At 37.9% G+C, this 17,530-nt stretch overlaps 1 protein-coding gene across 1 annotated transcript in view; it reads left to right on the forward strand.

Annotated features, from left to right (window-relative positions):
- Positions 1–17,530, forward strand: part of SPAG16 (sperm associated antigen 16) — a 984,605-nt gene that overhangs the window by 58,459 nt on the left and 908,616 nt on the right. Inside the window, 2 exon segments of the mRNA XM_055121268.1 lie at positions 254–362; positions 10,090–10,102. Of these exon segments, the coding sequence (XP_054977243.1) occupies positions 254–362; positions 10,090–10,102 (122 nt within the window).

The following is a 17,530-nucleotide window of genomic DNA, read 5'->3' on the forward strand; positions in this document are numbered from 1 at the left end:
AATAGGAATTTGAAAATAATGTAATTTAAAATTTTTCTCATGTCTCCAGAGTTCCATTTCACTAACCTATCAGTTATGCCACCCTGAAGTTTTGGAAAATTATATTAAGGGCTTAACATGAAACATTTTGAAGTGGTTTTAATATTAGCTTAATACTTAAAGCTACCTATATTATGCTGGCTATTTTTTCCACCTTGGTTAATCTTGTTTTATAGATGATGTAAATGCAAGAATAAAGTGTATTATCAGGCAGTTGCTCCTAATTGTAAAATGAAAAATGTACCAGAAAGTCCTACTCAAAAATGTCTTTGTGAAGCCAGAAAACAAACAAACCTGAACCAAAGATGAAGGATTATAAAAAGGTATAAATGATGGACACATGCTTCTTAGGTGGCACGGACAATGAATCACTGCCTTCTCCCTCCATTGTTTACTGCTTACCTGCTCAGCCTTCCCCCTAAAATTACCCCAAAATGAAAGAGATAACTTCTGTATCTTTCATAATCTAACTGCAGATGTTTCTTAGTCATCTTTAAAATGAAGTGGAAAGAATTATACCCCTTCTTAAGAACTTCTTTATACCTGAGTGCCTTTGCTCTGCAATGAGGTCTGACAGTTAAAATTTCAGTAATGATCAAAGAAAACTGAAATTACATATATTTATTTTTAAAAAGTGAAGAAGAGATAGACACATGAATCAAGATAGTTGTTTTGTTTGATTTCTAAGAAATCTGACAATCATCTAAAAATGAAAACATTTGCAATCTAACAGCTTTTTAGTCAGAGTCGTTATATAAGAATAAGAGATTATTTACAGAAAAGTATATAACAGTAAGTCATTTACTTATGTAGTATCACTAACATTTTCTCTTCAAAGGTATGTTTAGAAATCCGGTATCATATATGATATTTATTTGAAATAGAAATAAGTATTTTAGATTTTACTAGGCTTTGTTAATTTTTTTTTCTGGTACTCAGCTGAACGGTTTACTGTTCTATTATTCGTACTAATTTATGCATTTATGGCAGTCGAAGCAGATTCCTCCTCTAGCCTTACCTACCACACCTTCATTAAGTGATCAACCTTCTCAAGAGTCACCTTGTCCTTTTGCCACCATGAACTATCCCTCTCCTCCACCTGCCTTTTATTCCAGTCATAGACAAATGTAGGCAGCAGTGGTAGATGGACCCTATTATTACCTGTATGACTTTTCTAATCTGGGTAATCTTTATTTCCACAAATTTATTTGTTCCCTGAAAAAATAAAGTATTAAGGTGAATTGATAAATAAGCATTTGGGAGGTAGTTGTGGTGATTTTCACCAGGATCTATTTTCTCTTCTTATGGCGTAGACATTCTCTTTCAGATTAGATGTCATGCTCGGAAATGACTGGCTGATCTATATGCTGAGTGCTTATTGCTTCGTAAGATTTCGTGTCAGTGATGTAGGGTAAGACTGGCAATTTCTGTACTAAACGCTACTAAATATATGGTAAAGTCATTGCTAATTTATGAATACTAATATTTCTGTGGCATTAAAATATTTAACACGTAACCTACGAGCAAAATTTCAGCCATATAAAGTTGCTATGTCTAGAATAAAAGGATATTTTCTGTCATTTGTCAGTTTTTATTAGTATTCAACCTATAGCTTACTCTCTCCTGCAAGTCTGTACCTCTTGGTTAATATCTCTCTAATTTCCTCACTTTTGCTTCTGTTCCAGTCCCTCCACCTCCTTGTGGCCATTATTCTACATTCAGTTTTGAGTTTGGCTTTTTCAGATCCCACATATAATAAAAATATTTATCTTTTCCATTTTGAATTATCTTAGCATATAGAGCTTTTCCCAATAAGAGTTCACCAGTATTCTGTTCTTAACACTCATTAAAACTTTTTATAACTTCTTGATTATAGTCACTCTAATAGGTGTGAAGTCATGTCTTAATAGCGTACTGGGATATGAATTTCATTTCCCTGATTAGTCACACCAAATACCTTCTTGTGTAAATCCATCTGTATCTGAATTTTGTTTTTGAGAAAACTTTATTACCATTTCAATTTCCCGTCTTTTCAGATATTTCAAGTCATCTTGGTTCAGCCTTGATAGGTCATAGGAGTCCAGGAATCTATCCATTTCTTCTAGATTCTCTCATTTTGTGGTATAAAATTTCTTAACGTCATCTCTGATAATTCTTTGAATTTCAGTGATGTCTTTTGCAATATCCTGCCTTTCATTTCTGATTCTATCTACTAGGGTTCTCTCTCTTTCTTTTTTTTTTATAATTTATTTATTTTTAATTAGAGAATCACCGTGAGGGTACAGTTACAGATTTATACACTTTTGTGCTTATACTTCCCTCATACAAAGTTCGGGAACCCATCCCTTCACCAGTGCCCATTCTCCACCACCAGTAAACCCAGCATCCCTCCCACCCTCCCCGATCCCATCTCCCCCCACCCCGCCCTGCCACTGTGGCAGGGTATTCCCTTCTGTTCTCTCTCTCTAATTAGCTGTTGTGGTTTGCAATAAAGGTGTTGAGTGGCCGCTGTGCTCAGTCTCTAGCCCTCATTCAGCCCGCAACTCCCTTCCCCCACATGGCCTTCAACTACAATGTAGTTGGTGATCGCTTCTCTGAGTTGCCCTTTCCCCGGAACGTGAGGCCAGCCATGGGGTCAACCTCCTGGTACTTATTTCTACGGTTCTTGGGTATTAGTCTCCCACTCTGATATTCTATATACCATAGATGAGTGCAGTCTTTCTATGTCTGTCTCTCTCTTTCTGACTCATTTCACTCAGCATGAAACTTTTCATGCCCATCCACTTAACTACAAAATTCTTGACTTCCTTTTTTCTAACAGCTGCATAGTATTCCATTGTATAGATGTACCAAAGTTTCCTCAACCAGTCATCCGTTTTAGGGCATTCGGGTTTTTTCCAGATTCTGGCTATTGTAAACAGTGCTGCGATGAACATACATGTGCAGATGTTGTTTCGATTGTACTTTTTTGCCTCTCTGGGATATATTCCCAGCAGTGGTATTGCTGGGTCAAATGGGAGCTCAACCTCTAGTTTTCTGAGAATCGTCCATACTGTTTTCCAAAAGGGCTGAACTAGCCGGCATTCCCACCAGCAGTGTAGAAGGGTCCCTTTCTCCCCACATCCTCTCCAACAGCGGTTGCTTTTGTTCTTTTGGATGTGTGCCAGTCTCTGTGGTGTGAGGTGGTATCTCATGGTTGTTTTGATCTGCATCTCTCTGATGATTAGTGATGCAGAGCACTTTTTCATGTGCCTTTTGGCCATTCGTATTTCTTCCTTGGTAAAGTTTCTGTTCATTTCTTCGCCCCATTTTTTGATGGGGTTGGATGTTTTCTTCTTGTAGAGTTCAACCAGTGCTTTATATACCATTGATATCAACCCCTTATCTGATGGGTGTTGTGTAAATATCCTTTCCCATTCTGTGGATAGTCTTTGGATTCTGGTCACTGTATCTCTTGCGGTGCAGAAGCTTTTTAGTTTAATGTAGTCCCATTTGTTGATCTCTGTTTTTACTAGATTGCTTAGTTCCGTGTCACCTTTGAAGATACCTTTATCTTCAATATCGTGGAGGGTTTCGCCGACCTTGTCTTCAATGTACCTTATGGTTTGTGGTCTAATGTTGAGGTCTTTAATCCATTTTGATCTGACTTTTGTGCATGGTGTCAGATCAAGGTCTAAACCCATTTTTTTGCATGTGTTTGTCCAGTTGTGCCAGCACCATTTGTTAAAGAGGCTTTCCTTGCTCCACTTCACATCTCTTGCTCCCTTATCAAAGATTAGATGATCATACATTTGGGGTTGTGTGTAGGGATATTCCACCCTGTTCCATTGGTCTACGGCTCTGCCTTTGTTCCAGTACCATGCTGTTTTAATTGTTACTGCTTTGTAGTAAAGATTGAGGTTGGGGAGGGTGATGCCTCCCATCATCTTTTTCCCAAGAATTGTTTTAGCTATCCTTGGACGTTTGTTATTCCATATGAATTTTAGGATTGCTTGATCCATTTCTTTGAAGAATGTCATGGGTATACTTATAGGGATCGCATTGAATCTGTATAATGCTTTAGGGAGTATTGCCATTTTGAAAACATTGATTCTCCCTATCCACGAGCAGGGTATATGTTTCCATTTCCTCATGTCCTCTTTGATTTCATGGAGTAGCGTTTTGTAGTTTTCTTTGTAAAGGTCTTTTACTTCCTTGGTTAAGCTGATTCCGAGGTACTTGATTTTCTGGGGCACGATTGTGAATGGGATTGCTTTTTTCATGTCCCTTTCTTCTGCCTCATTGTTTGCATATATGAAGGCCATGGATTTTTGGGTATTGATTTTGTAGCCTGCAACTTTACTGTATAAGTCTATTGTTTCTAAGAGTTTCTTAGTAGAGGTTTTAGGCTTCTCTAGATATAGTATCATGTCGTCTGCAAATAGTGAGAGTTTGATTTCTTCCCTTCCTATCTGGATGCCCTTAATCTCTTTTTCTTGTCTAATAGCTATCGCAAGTACTTCCAGTACTATATTGAAGAGGAGTGGTGAGAGTGGGCATCCTTGTCTTGTGCCTGATCTCAGAGGAAAGGCCCTTAGTTTTTCCCCGTTGAGGATAATGCTTGCCGTAGGCTTGTGATAGATGGCTTCGACTGTCTTGAGGAAAGTTCCTCCAAACCCCATTTTGGCGAGGGTTTTCATCATGAAAGGATGTTGGATCTTGTCAAATGCTTTCTCTGCATCTATTGATATGATCATATGGTTTTTGTCTTTACTTTTGTTGATATGCTGGATTATGTTGATTGATTTCCGAATGTTAAACCATCCTTGCATCCCTGGGATGAATCCCACTTGGTCGTGATGTATGATCTTTTTGATGAGTTGTTGGATCCTATTTGCTAGTATTTTGTTGAGGATCTTCGCATCGGTGTTCATCAGGGAAATTGGTCTGTAATTTTCTTTCTTAGTGGTGTCTTTGTTTGCTTTTGGTATTAGGGAGATATGTGCTTCATAGAAACTGTTTGGGAGAGTTCCTGTTTTTTCAATTTCCTGGAAAAGTTTGAGGAAAACAGGCAATAGGTCTTCTTTAAATGTTTGGAAGAATTCGCCAGTGAAACCATCTGGGCCTGGGCTTTTGTTTTTGGGGAGGTTTTTGATTACCATTTCAATTTCCTTAACATTGATGGGTCTATTCAGGTATTCCAGGTCTTCTTTCTTCAGTGTTGGGAGATTGTAGGAATCAAGGAATCCATCCATTTCTTTTAGGTTCTCCTTTTTTGTGGCGTAAAGACCTTCAAAGTAGTCTCTAATGATCTTTTGAATCTCACTGGTTTCTGTTATGATGTCCCCCTTTTCATTTCTGATTCGATTTATTAGAGTTTTCTCTCTTTCTTTCTTTGTGAGTCTTGCTAGCGGTTTATCAATCTTATTTATTTTCTCAAAGAACCAACTCTTTGTTTCATTGATCTTTCGGATTGTTTTTTTGGTTTCGATGTCATTAATTTCTGCTCTAATTTTTATTATTTCTTTCCTTCTGTCTGGTTTGGAGTCCTTTTTCTGGTCCTTTTCTAAGGTCTTGAGTCGTGAAGTCAAGCTATCTATGTGGGTCCTTTCTTCCTTCCTGAGGAATGCTTGGAGAGCTATAAATTTTCCCCTTAACACGGCTTTAGCTGTGTCCCATAGGTTTTGGTAGCTCGTGTCTTCATTCTCATTAGTTTCTAAGTATCTTTTGATTTCTTCCTTAATTTCCTTCCTGACCCACTCATTGTTCAACATTGTATTCTTTAGTTTCCAGGTGTTTGATTTGATTTTCCGTGTTTGTGAGTGGTTAGCTTCTATCTTCAGCGCATCGTGGTCTGAAAAAATGGTTGATACAATTTCTATTTTTCCGATTCTATTGAGGTATGTTCTGGGGCCCAGTACATGGTCTATTTTAGAAAATGTTCCGTGTGCACTGGAAAAGAATGTGTATTCTTTCTTTTTGGGGTGTAAGGCCCTGTATAGGTCTATTAGGCCTCTCTCTTCAATTTCTTCTTTCAGAGTCAGTGTTTCCTTGTTGAGTTTTGTTCTTGTGGATCTATCTAGAGGCGATAAGGCCGTATTGAAGTCTCCGACTACAATTGTGCTGTTAGTGATGTCCTCTTTGAAGTCTGTTAGTTGTTTTAAATATTTAGCCGGTCGTTCGTTAGGAGCATATACGTTTAAGAGTGTGATTTCTTCCTGTTGTACATATCCCTTGATAAACAGAAAATGGCCTTTGCTGTCCCTTTTGATCTTTTTCATCCTAAAATCTATGTTGTCGGATACCAGGATGGCCACTCCAGCTTTTTTAAGGGGGTTGTTTGCTTGGAGGATTGTTTTCCATCCTTTAACTTTGAGTCTTTGTTTACTCTGTTTGTTCAGGTGTGTTTCTTGCAGGCAACAGAATGTTGGGTTTAATTTCCGGATCCATTTAGCCACTCTGTGTCTCTTGATAGGTGCATTTAGGCCATTGACATTGAGAGAGATTATTGTGATGTGGTTTTGTGTCATCTTTCTGTGGTATTTGTTGTTCTTATGGGGCTCCTCCTTGTCTTACAGTAGCCCCTTTAGACCTTCTTTCAAGATTGGTTTTGAGTCTATGAAGGACCTGAGCTGTTGTTTATCCGAGAAGTAGTGTATGGTTCCTTTGAGTTTGAGTGAGAGTTTAGCCGGATAAAGTATTCTTGGTGAGGCATTCATTTCGTTGAGTTTTTTCACTATGTCCCACCATTGTCTTCGGGCTTGGAGGGTTTCTTCTGACAGATCGGCCGTAAATCTGAGGGGTGCTCCTTTGTATGTGATTTCCTTCCTTGCCCTTGCTGCTTGCAGAATTGTGTCTCTATCCATGGTATCCGTCATTCTGACTATGATATGCCTTGGGGTCTTTTTATTCGGGTCTCTTTTTGCTGGTACTCTTCGGACTCCTTGTATCTGGATGCCTGCCTTGTCCAGCTCTGGGAATTTCTTAGCAATGATATCTTTGACTGTGTTTTTTTCATTGGGGTTGCTTCCCTGCGGTTCTGGTACTCCAATGATTCTTATGTTGTTCCTCTTGAAGTCATCCCCCAGGGCTCTGATTCGCTCTATAGCCATTTTGAGGTCTTTGGCCATGATTTGTTGTTGTCTATAAGCTTTCTGCAGCTCATCTTCCAGATCACTGATTCTGTCTTCGGCTGTAGTCATTCTACTGTTGAGGGCGTCTAGTGAGATTTTTATTTCATCTACCGATTCCTTTATTTGTGAGACTTCCGTTCGAAGGTTTGAAATTTCTGCTCTCATTTCTGCTCTCATTTCTTCCTGTATTTTCTTAGTAGACCGTTCCAGCGCTTCATTCATTTCCTCCCTTAATTTATTGGATGTCTGTTCCATGGTTGCTTGGAGTAGGTCGACTCTCCTCCAGATTTCTTCTCTGAATTGTTTATCTGAGAGGTCGTAGATGTTGGGAGCCTCTTTTGAGGTTTCTAGTATCTTTTCTTCTCCCTCTCTTCCTGGAGGGGATTTTCGCTGCTTCTTCATATTGTTATGGAAGTATAGGATTGGAACTTTGTAGGTGTTTATTCCTCCTACCTCTTGCTGAGAGAAGGAGGGGCTCTGTTTGTGCTATTTCTGATGGCAGCTTTATTCCTATTCTAGAAGACTTCCTTACACTCAGCCTTTTCTTTGTGATTGATGTTGGGGCTTTAATGAAGACTTAAGGCTAAATTGTCTTTACAAAAGCTTTGCTAAGCTTCTCTTATTCACTGATAATTTTTCTAAACTTAGAGCTAATAGGCTAGTTCGCATAAGTGTATGAGATGTGTTAAACCGATTTTCAAAGCAAGAAGACCATACCTAATGTGCTAAGGTAGGAAATAATATCTGCGGCCGCGTTAGCTGCGGCCGCTCTGGCAGGAGACCACGCCCCTTTTAGACCACGCCCCTTTCAGGCCACGCCCCCGTTTCTTCCTAGCAGGGGCTCCTGGGACAATGGTCCCAGGAAAGCCGGGGCGGTGGGATGCGGGAAGTGGCGGCGGCAAGGGTCCCAAGTCCCGGAGGCCGCGTGGGAACCAGGGGCGCACTCGGGAGGCGTGGCTGGGAGTCTCCTGATTACCTGGGAAAAGGCCGGGTTGGAGGGAGCCAGGCGGACGGGAAAGCCGGGGCGGTGGGACGCGGGAAGTGGCGGCGGCAAGGGTCCCAAGTCCCGGAGGCCGCGTGGGAACCAGAGGGTTCTCTCTCTTTCTTTGTGAGTCTTGCTAGTAGTTTATTGATCTTGTTTATTTCTTTTATAGAACCAGCCTTTGGTTCATTGATCTTTTGGATTTTTTTTATTCCAGCTCATTAATTTCTGCTCCAAGTTTTAGTATTTCCTTCTTCTTGCATTGGTCATTTTCCAGTCTCTTAAGTTGTACAGTCAAGTTATTTATGTGAGTCTTTTTTCCTTTTCTGATGAATGCTTGCATAACTATGAACTTTCTTCTTACCATCACTTTTGCTGTGTCACACAATTTTTGGAAGGCATGTCCTCATTCTCGTTTTTTTCCAGAATCTTTTTATTTACTCATCAGTTTATTCTATAATGCACTGGTTGTTAAATAGTGAGATATTTAATTTCTAAGGGTTAGATTTGTTCCTCCATTTCTCTTTGTGTTTAACTTCTATTTTCAGTGCGTCATGGTCTGAGAAGGTTATGATAGAATTTCTATCCTCTTGTTTTTGTGGAGATATGCTTTGTGTCCCAAATATGGCTTATCTTGGAGAATATTTCATGTGCGTTGGAGAAAAATGTGTGTTTAGCTTTCTGAGGCTGAAGTCTTTGTCGCCTGATACTAGTCTGATCCTGACCACCCTGGCCTGTTCGAGGGAGTCTTTTGCTTAAAGTATTGTCTTCCACTTTTGACTGAGTCTTTGTTTACTGCTCTGACTCTTCATTTGTGTTTCCTGCAGGCAGCAGACTGTTGCATTCTGTTTTATAATCGATTCTGCCATATTGTGTCTCTTAATTGGTCCACTTAGCTGGTTGACATTGAGAATATTTTTGTTAAGAAGTTTTGTTCCAACTTTCTGCAGGAATTTGGCATGTATATGGGGCACATCTTGTCTTTCAGTAGCTCTTTAGTTCTTGTCAAGATGGTTTTGAGTCTGTGAAGATCCGGAGTAGATGTTTGTCTGTGAAATTGTGTATCGTTCCTTCAAATCTGAATGAATCTGGATGGGTAAAGTATTCTTGGTAAAGCTCTCATTTCATTGAGGTTTTTTGGCTTTGATTTGTTTTGTCTTTATTTTGTCCAACATTTATCTTTGGATCTGGCGGGTTTCTTTTGGTAAATAGGTTGTCAATCTTAAGGATCCTCTATGATATATAATTTCTTTCTTGCACTTTTAGTCTGCTGTCTCTATCCATGGTCTTCACCTTTCTGATTAGGATGTGTCTCAGAGTATTTTACTTTGTTCTCTTTCAGCTGGTTCTCTTTGAGTCTCCTGAATGTGGTGCATGCTTCCTCCAGCTCTGGGAATTTTGTAACAATGATATTTTTGAGTGTTGCTTCTTCATCAGGTTTATCATCCTGGTCCTCTGAGACTCTGATGTTACTTACATTGCTCCTATTGAATTCATCCCACATTCTTCTTTCCACCTCTTCATTTTGAGGCTTTTTTTTTTTTTTGCATTTTCTGCTGTTGTCTGGAGGCTTTCTGCACCTCATCTTGCATCTCACTGATTCTGCCCTCAGCAGCTATTACTCTGCTGGCAAGACCTTCCAGTGAGTTTTTCCATTTCACCTGCCATGTTTTTCAATTATTTTGTTTCTGTTCGTCATTTTCTCATTTCCGTTCTCATATCCTCTGATGTCTCATTGGCTGTCAATTCCATTGTTTCTTTTAGCTCATTAAACATACTCTGCATTTCCCATCTTATTCCTTTCCAGAGAGATTATATAGGTGGATATTACTGATTGAGTTCTCAGGATTACAGTCTTTGCACACTGCCTGTCTCAGGGTTCTGTACTGCTTTCCCATGGTTCGCTTTGTGCTACTGTTCCACTTAACTCTCAGTGTCCTTCCCACTGCCAGGGAGATCTCTGAAGGACGTATATTGAGTTGGGGAGATTAACTTGTTGCTTCTTTGGGAGACTGCTTAGCTGCTTTCTGGACCTTCGGGTGGAGTCAGCTTCGCCAGCGTGGCAGCTTGTTCTTTAGTGGGCCTCTCCCTGGAGTCTTTTTTTTTTTTTAATGAGATACTAGCAGAGGGAAAGGGCACATTAGTGGATCTTACTGATTTCTCTTTCTTTCCCTTTGCATTTGCTTGTCTACTAGCAAGGATAAGCTATAAGAGGAATGGAAACTATTTTATTTCAACCTTATGATCACTCTGGATTATTTGAACCTGCTAGGTATGTAAAATTATTCTTTTCATAAGCATTATCATGAGATCTTCAGATTCTCTTACAGCTCCTTAGTAACTTTATTTCTAGACCATTTCTGCTCCACATTTGCTTTCATATTCTCCCTCTTGTCATACAGCCTAAAATCTTTTTGATTTGGTGTGATTTGACTGTTAGGCTATCCTATTGACCATTCTAAAATTAGTTTTTTCAGCCAATATATCTACTAATTTCAGAGTATTGTTCTTAAATTTCAGTTTCTGTGGCCTACTGTTGAAAGAGCGGTACAATATTTTTTTTTTTTTGAGTAATTTCTCTGCTGTGTGCAGGCTGCTATGTAGGCATAAAAACTGTATTTTGCAGACACAGAAAATAGTTTTCAGCTCCTGTGGGTCTTGTGAGAGTCCCTCCTGTAGGTTTGGGACCATGGTACCCTCTTGTCCTGATATGCAGCTTTTGGCATGTGGGCTAATACTTCTTTTGCAACATAAGAAGTACTGAATCTTGGGGATTCAGTGAAAATTTCAATTTAATATCCTCATTTTTATTTTCTCTGTAATCACATTTTTTTTAAAAAAGGATTTGTCACTTTTCATTAGAATGTGGCAAGGTAAACTTTCATCTATTTGCTTTAGTATTTCATCCATCATTCATTTCATCCACACACAAAAAAGGACTTTAAAATATTAAGGACAGTATATGCCTTTAGCTCAGAAAATTTAGTTTGTGTTGTGTACTTAAATTCGTTGTTTCTTTTTGCCATTTCTGAAAATCATTTTACACTTCTTACATAAATATTAAAAATATCCTTGTCATATTTTTCATATGTTTTATGTTTGTTTTTTGTTCTGACCTATCTTCTCAAATTTGCCTTTTAGCTCCACAGGAATTGCCTTTATCCAGTTTATCATTGTCAGTCAAGCAACTTTGTTTTTATTTTGAGAATTTCATTTTTCATTTCCAAGTTTTATTTCTTGTTCCCAGTACTTTTCTCCCCTAGGATGCATAGGGGATCTAATAATGTATACTAATACATTCACATAATATTTGTTTCAACCTCCTTAGTGAAGATAGTTTTAAAAGGATAGTTTTGAACTTATTTCTCTATTTTTATATTCTTTCTTTTTATGTCCTTATCTTGCACTACTTTTTAATTATATTTTTCTTCAGATCACTAGGCATTTTTGGTTGAGAATATCTGTCCAGAAGTAAAGATAGATTATCTTAGGTCAGTAACTAAAGATCTTCAGTTCTTTGTCTTAACCAAAACTCAAAACTGGCAGTTCTTTCACATGCATATTCGTGTGGGTGTTCACTATGGATTCCTCTCAGTGGAGAATCTGCTTTCTGGGAGAATGGAGTAACACCTGTAGGGAGCTTCCTGGCTTCAACACAGACTTTGGTCAAAGTAAACAGAATGACTGTAAAATTTTGGAGTTGAAACATATTTTTTTTTCAGAGTCTGTCTTTTCTTTCCCAAACCTCTGCCTTATAGCATATAATTCTGTCTTCCATTTTAAGGTACTTATTGTGGTGTGTGTGTGTGTGTGTGTGTGTGTGTGTGTGTGTGTGTGTGTGGTAGGGGGTGGGCGTGTGTCTATATGTAGTGGTTTATGGTCACTTGAACCTTTTCTTTCCTCCCTAATCATAAAACACGTGCATATATCAAAAAGGTTATCTGATTTGAGAAATACGTTCTTTGGTTTTAATCTATTTGTAGAAGTTTTATGGTGTATCTGTGAAAATAAATAAGAAATGAGGGATGGTTTTCATGCTTTTGCAATTTGGGAAATAGCTCCTTAATGAAGTTTTCTAATGTTTCGCTTCCCAACCAAGACCCAGAAACTCTTCAATGACCTACTTCATATCTTTTGAACAAAGTACATTAATACATGGTATTGATTACATAGGTGATTAAATAACTAAGGTTTTAACAGAAACAGTTCAGAGATTGGCAATGCCAGAAACACTACTACTATATTTTGCATTGGATGATAGTGATATAAGAATTGAGAAGCTAATATGTGTTTGATGAAATCTGAAGGAAGGAGCTATTTAGTAGGAGATGGAGAAATAAGAGAGAGCCAGATTATGAGGGAAGAAATTATAATGCATGATATCAGATAGGAATAAAGAAAAAATTAATGCATATAGAATAAAATATTCACAGAGAGCAATCTACTTTAGGTAATAATGTGTACTAGATATGTTTCTTCTTTCCGTAGTACTCATTAAATGTTGCTACTTGTTTATGCAGCATCTTGGCTGACGTTGTTTTCTATTTTTTGTATAACTTGGTCTGTATCTTTAGTCTTAAAGGATCTGAGTTTTAGTGGTCATGCACTCTTGAACAGCTGTACTTTTCTATCGAAATTTCTTTGTTAATAGGGAAGCACTAAAATATGCCCCAGATTTTTTGCTGAGTTTCAGAAATTCTCTCCAAATCCATGTTAGCAGCTACCACATCAAAAAAGCCAAACTCTCAAGGAGATTTCTAAGTCTCTAGATGACAGACTCAAATTTTAATGTGATAGGCACTTTCTTATTTGCCACAGTGGAAGTATTTTCCTTGTTAATTTAATTACCTAATAACAAACCTTGTGGTTGTTGGAGCAGGAAGCAAAATATTAGCAAGTTGGTTATTGCATGTAATAATGATAAAAGGCCTCTTTTATTTCCTTGAATCATCGGTTTCCATCTCAACATATACCTTGTTTTTAAACCAATACTGACACTGAGTTTTAACGTGTTATTCTAGGGGATGAATCTCTCATCAATTTGATGATTGGTACCTAATAAACAACCTTAAGTACTAAGGAATTCTTACTTGATTTGTAGGCCCTTATTGTGTGCTATTCTGTAATAATAAACAAGGAAATTTGTAAATATGTGAATTGTGGTATAGTCAGAACAGTGAAGACAAATATATAATCTAGAACTATGGTTTATTTTGTAAAGTACATTTACCAAGTGTACTATGATCAACATTTATATTATAAGCTGTATCATGTTTTTCTAAGGCCAAATAAATTACTTACGATGTAATGAATATTTAATGCCTACACCTTTAAAATTTTATTAACACCAGTTTCTGCTATTCTGTAGGATTGTGCATTTCTATGGTTTACTCTTTTAGTTGAATTGGGAGGGTCTGGATCTTCCACTTGATGTCTTCTACCAATAAATCATAAATCATGAAACCAATGAACCAATATTACTAATTGACAGATATTTCTGCTCCAACTATACAATCAGAAGTTTGTGCAGTTGCCAAGGGTTGGATCTGCATACACGTTGGACTACTGTTAAGTAATCGTGCAAAACCTCATTTTTTTACAAGGCTATTTTATCTTTTTAGTGTGACTACTGCATATTTGGGGTCTTTATGGGAGCACATTCATTGAAAGATCTTAGAAAATGCTGAGTTATACCTGATGGATCTTGGATAAAAATTTTGCCAATGTAAATAGATATTGCCCATTTGAGGAAGGCTTAAGGAAAGAATTACAGTTTCCCATTTTCCTGAATGAACTGTGCATGGTATAACAGATATGATTTTCCTGGTGAAAACAAATCAGTGACCTCTTATTAATGGACAGGATTAATATATCAAGTTCTCCATCTGATGGCAGGTTCTCCAATGTGAAGTGATATGAGAAGAGGTATATGTTGGTTTCTGCTGTTGGAAGATTGGGTGGTAACAAGAACGGCTTTGCTGGGGAGATTCTTCTTACTAAACATGTCATGGTCTCCATGTTTGATACTGTAACTTCCAGGGAAAGTAGAGAGTCCAAAGAGAGTGTTTATAGCATTTTGGTACACAATAATTTTCTCAATAAAGTTATTTTTATAAAGTGACTTTTAAAAGTCATATTTTCAAGCATAACTATTGATGACTTTCAAATCAATATATTAACATAGCTTTATAATAATATAACTAGATGAATTTTTATTTTGAGATGACTACAGTGACATCAAAATTCATGTGATTTCCTTCGTATTTCACAAATACGATCATTCTTCATTTTAGTAATACTTTTGTGTTTGCAGTCTGCCAGTATAGTCAGTTAAGAATTATGGCATAATCTTTGACCCTTTCCAGTCTTCAAGTTTCTGTTCAGCCTTCTTCATCTTAATTGTCAGTCTCTGAATTTCTCTATAGGGAGGACATGGCATAAGTTGTTAAAATCTTGTTTGAAGGACATTAAGAAACTTATTTATTTACAAGTATTTAATGATGTAATCTAATGCATTTAATAATTTAATGTAATAATATATTTAATTAATGTAATCTTATTTACATAAAAATGTATGAATTAAAATTTTATATTGATTAGATTTAGGGATCTGGTAAATATTATGGGGGCCTCAAGTAACCACTCTCAGTCCAGCCATTTCACAGTACCTTTTTCTTTTTAATGATAGTACCGATCTTTCTGTTTTATTTTGTTATTTTATAGTGGTAACCTCCAGTAGTGCTCAGGGCCAAAGGTCATTGCCAGAGATACTTGGCCCAGCTGTGTAGACCCAGTGGTTCAGTTCTTGACCCAGTAGTGTTTGGGTGCTATCAGGGCCACAGTTAACAGTACTGGGGGTTTGGGGGGGGGCAGGATAGGCATACGTTGCTGGACTCAATTTCAGGACCTTATGTATGCTAGATATGTGTGTTTGTGCTATATCGCTTGTGTTACGTCATTGGTTCCATCACACCCACTCTTTAAAGCTGCTAACTATGGACTGTAACAGTTTCTTGGACTTCCCTCCAATAGTTCATCTTGTCTGTGACTGCTTATTACTTACTAAAACTTGTCTCTATACATTCGGTTAATACTCATTATATAGTAGTGGATCATCTCACTTTTAAGTATTGGCTTTCTGCTATATAACACATTAATTTTTCCTACAGAGATAATATATATTTACTATAACATTATATAATTCTCCCATAAAAAATGAATAATGCAATTATGTTTAAAGTTTATTATTAAAATTTAAATTGTTTCTTTTGAGTTAAGAAAACACCCTGTATAAATACTAAATAGAAAATTATGCAATTTTCTTTTGTTTCTTTGCCTATTTAGTGGGTTAGTAAAATAGCCATTGACCTAGATTTCTAATGTTAAATATATGATGATTCCCTTTAACCTGCAAAATATGTTTTACATGAAATAGATTGAATTAATCAAAAATTTTAATATCGCATAATTACAGTTGAGAATGAATTGCTACTTTATTGAGATTTGGAATGATGATTATACAGATGAAACTTTCAATGTGCAACAAAATTTATTAAAATAAGAATAGATAGGTTTCATATCATTGTATCACTGTATCACTGTCATCCCGTTGACCATTGATTTGCTTAAGCGGGCGCCAGTTTGTCCTAGCCCTGAGGTTTTAGCAGCCTCTCTTTACTTGTTCTTCCCAGTGGTGCCACATTGGAGGTTCTTTCAGGGTAAGGGGAATGAGACCCATCATTGTTACTACCTTTGGCATATCGAATACACTAACGGGGAGCTTGCCAGGCTCTGCCGTGTGGGCAGGATGCTCTCGGTTTCTTGCCAGGTTCTCCGAGAGGGAGAACTTGGCTATAAGAGATCTAAAATTAAGCTTCCGGGAGCTTTGTTTTATAGTTTCAGGATTTTGACCATTGATGGGATTCCACAGTACTAGGGGCATTTTGTGGGTGTGGCTGCCAAGCTACTGGAAAATGGGGGATTTGAGTGGAGGACACCCAGTCCCAATCTGAGCAGGCTTGGAGATCTCAGCCCCGGGTCCCGCACACCTGGGTTCTTCTGCTGGTTCCTTCATGTGTAACACTCGTCAGAATGTGTGGAGAGTGGCCTTGAGCATGGCTGTGGCTGAGTTTGAGTTCTTCTGCTGCTGGGGCTCTGCTTGGGGCGGGTAGGAAAACTCAACCCGTTCCCCTCCATGGGACCCCAGTGAAGACAACCAGGCTGGGTCAAGAGACTCTGTGTCACTATCTTCTGGGAGCTTTGTTTTATAGTCTCTGGATCTTGGCCATTGATGGGATTACATGGCGCCGGGAGTAGTAATTATTTTCATCTTAATCAGTTTGACTATAAATCAATTTACAAATTACATACAAATTTTTGTATGATATAAAGAAGTGATATGTAGTGACCATTCCTGTCACCACCTCACTTCTCTGTTCTCCTTCACATGGAAACGCTTCTGAAGAACTATCTAGATTCAACCTAACTCTCCTTCATGATTTGATTCTCTACTACCTCTCTAAAAGATCTTTGATTTTTATTCATTTTACAAATACATTTTCTAGAGCGCCTTTAATTATCAAGCTTTTCAATTCAAAGATAGCCTTTTGTGGTGCAAGGGTGGGATTGTGACTGGACCATACCCAGTGGTGCTCAGGGTTCATTCACTCCTGGTGAGGCTTGAGGGACAGCAGTTTCCAGGACCAAACTAGGATAAGCCACATGCAAGGGAACTAGGGACACCCAAATTTTGACACACTCTTTCTCTGGCACTCAATGGTAGACTTTAATCTTTGTTTACCACCGTACTAAATAAATCCCATAAATACTCACTTTACTGGTTTTGTTACTACTTCACTAGCTACTTCGTCCCAACTTCTCTTGTGACCTCTTCTTCCTGTCATATTTGTCTTTGATACCTGGATAATACCAGTTTTGATCCTAGACTCCCTTCCCTTTCTCAGTGCAATCTCTTCCTGATTCAGCATTCATACCATTTGGCTTATTTTTGTTTTTGAGCCATACCTGGCAGTGTTCAGTGACTATTTCTGGCTCACAGCTAAGGGGTGACTCCTGGTGGGACATAAGAAACCATGCAGTGCCAAGTATGGAACTGGACCTCCTGCATGCAAAGCATACTCTGCCATAAATTCCAGCCTTCTGAATTATTTCTCAAGGTCCCTGCTTACTTAAAGATCAGTTATGCTCAATTGACTTTTCTACTATCTTACCTCTGAGCTCCAGACAATAAATATCTGTATGTCCACTAGGAGATTGAAGAAAGACCTTAAATACTGGTTGACTACTCTGCATCTAGAGCAAGTACATGAATGAGAAGGTTGTTTATGTATATTTGTGAATTAAAAATAACTGGAAGAAATTCTTCCATCTCTAACAA

Source organism: Sorex araneus, chromosome X (genome assembly GCF_027595985.1).
Source record: "Sorex araneus isolate mSorAra2 chromosome X, mSorAra2.pri, whole genome shotgun sequence".
NCBI classification, from domain to species: Eukaryota; Metazoa; Chordata; class Mammalia; order Eulipotyphla; family Soricidae; genus Sorex; species Sorex araneus.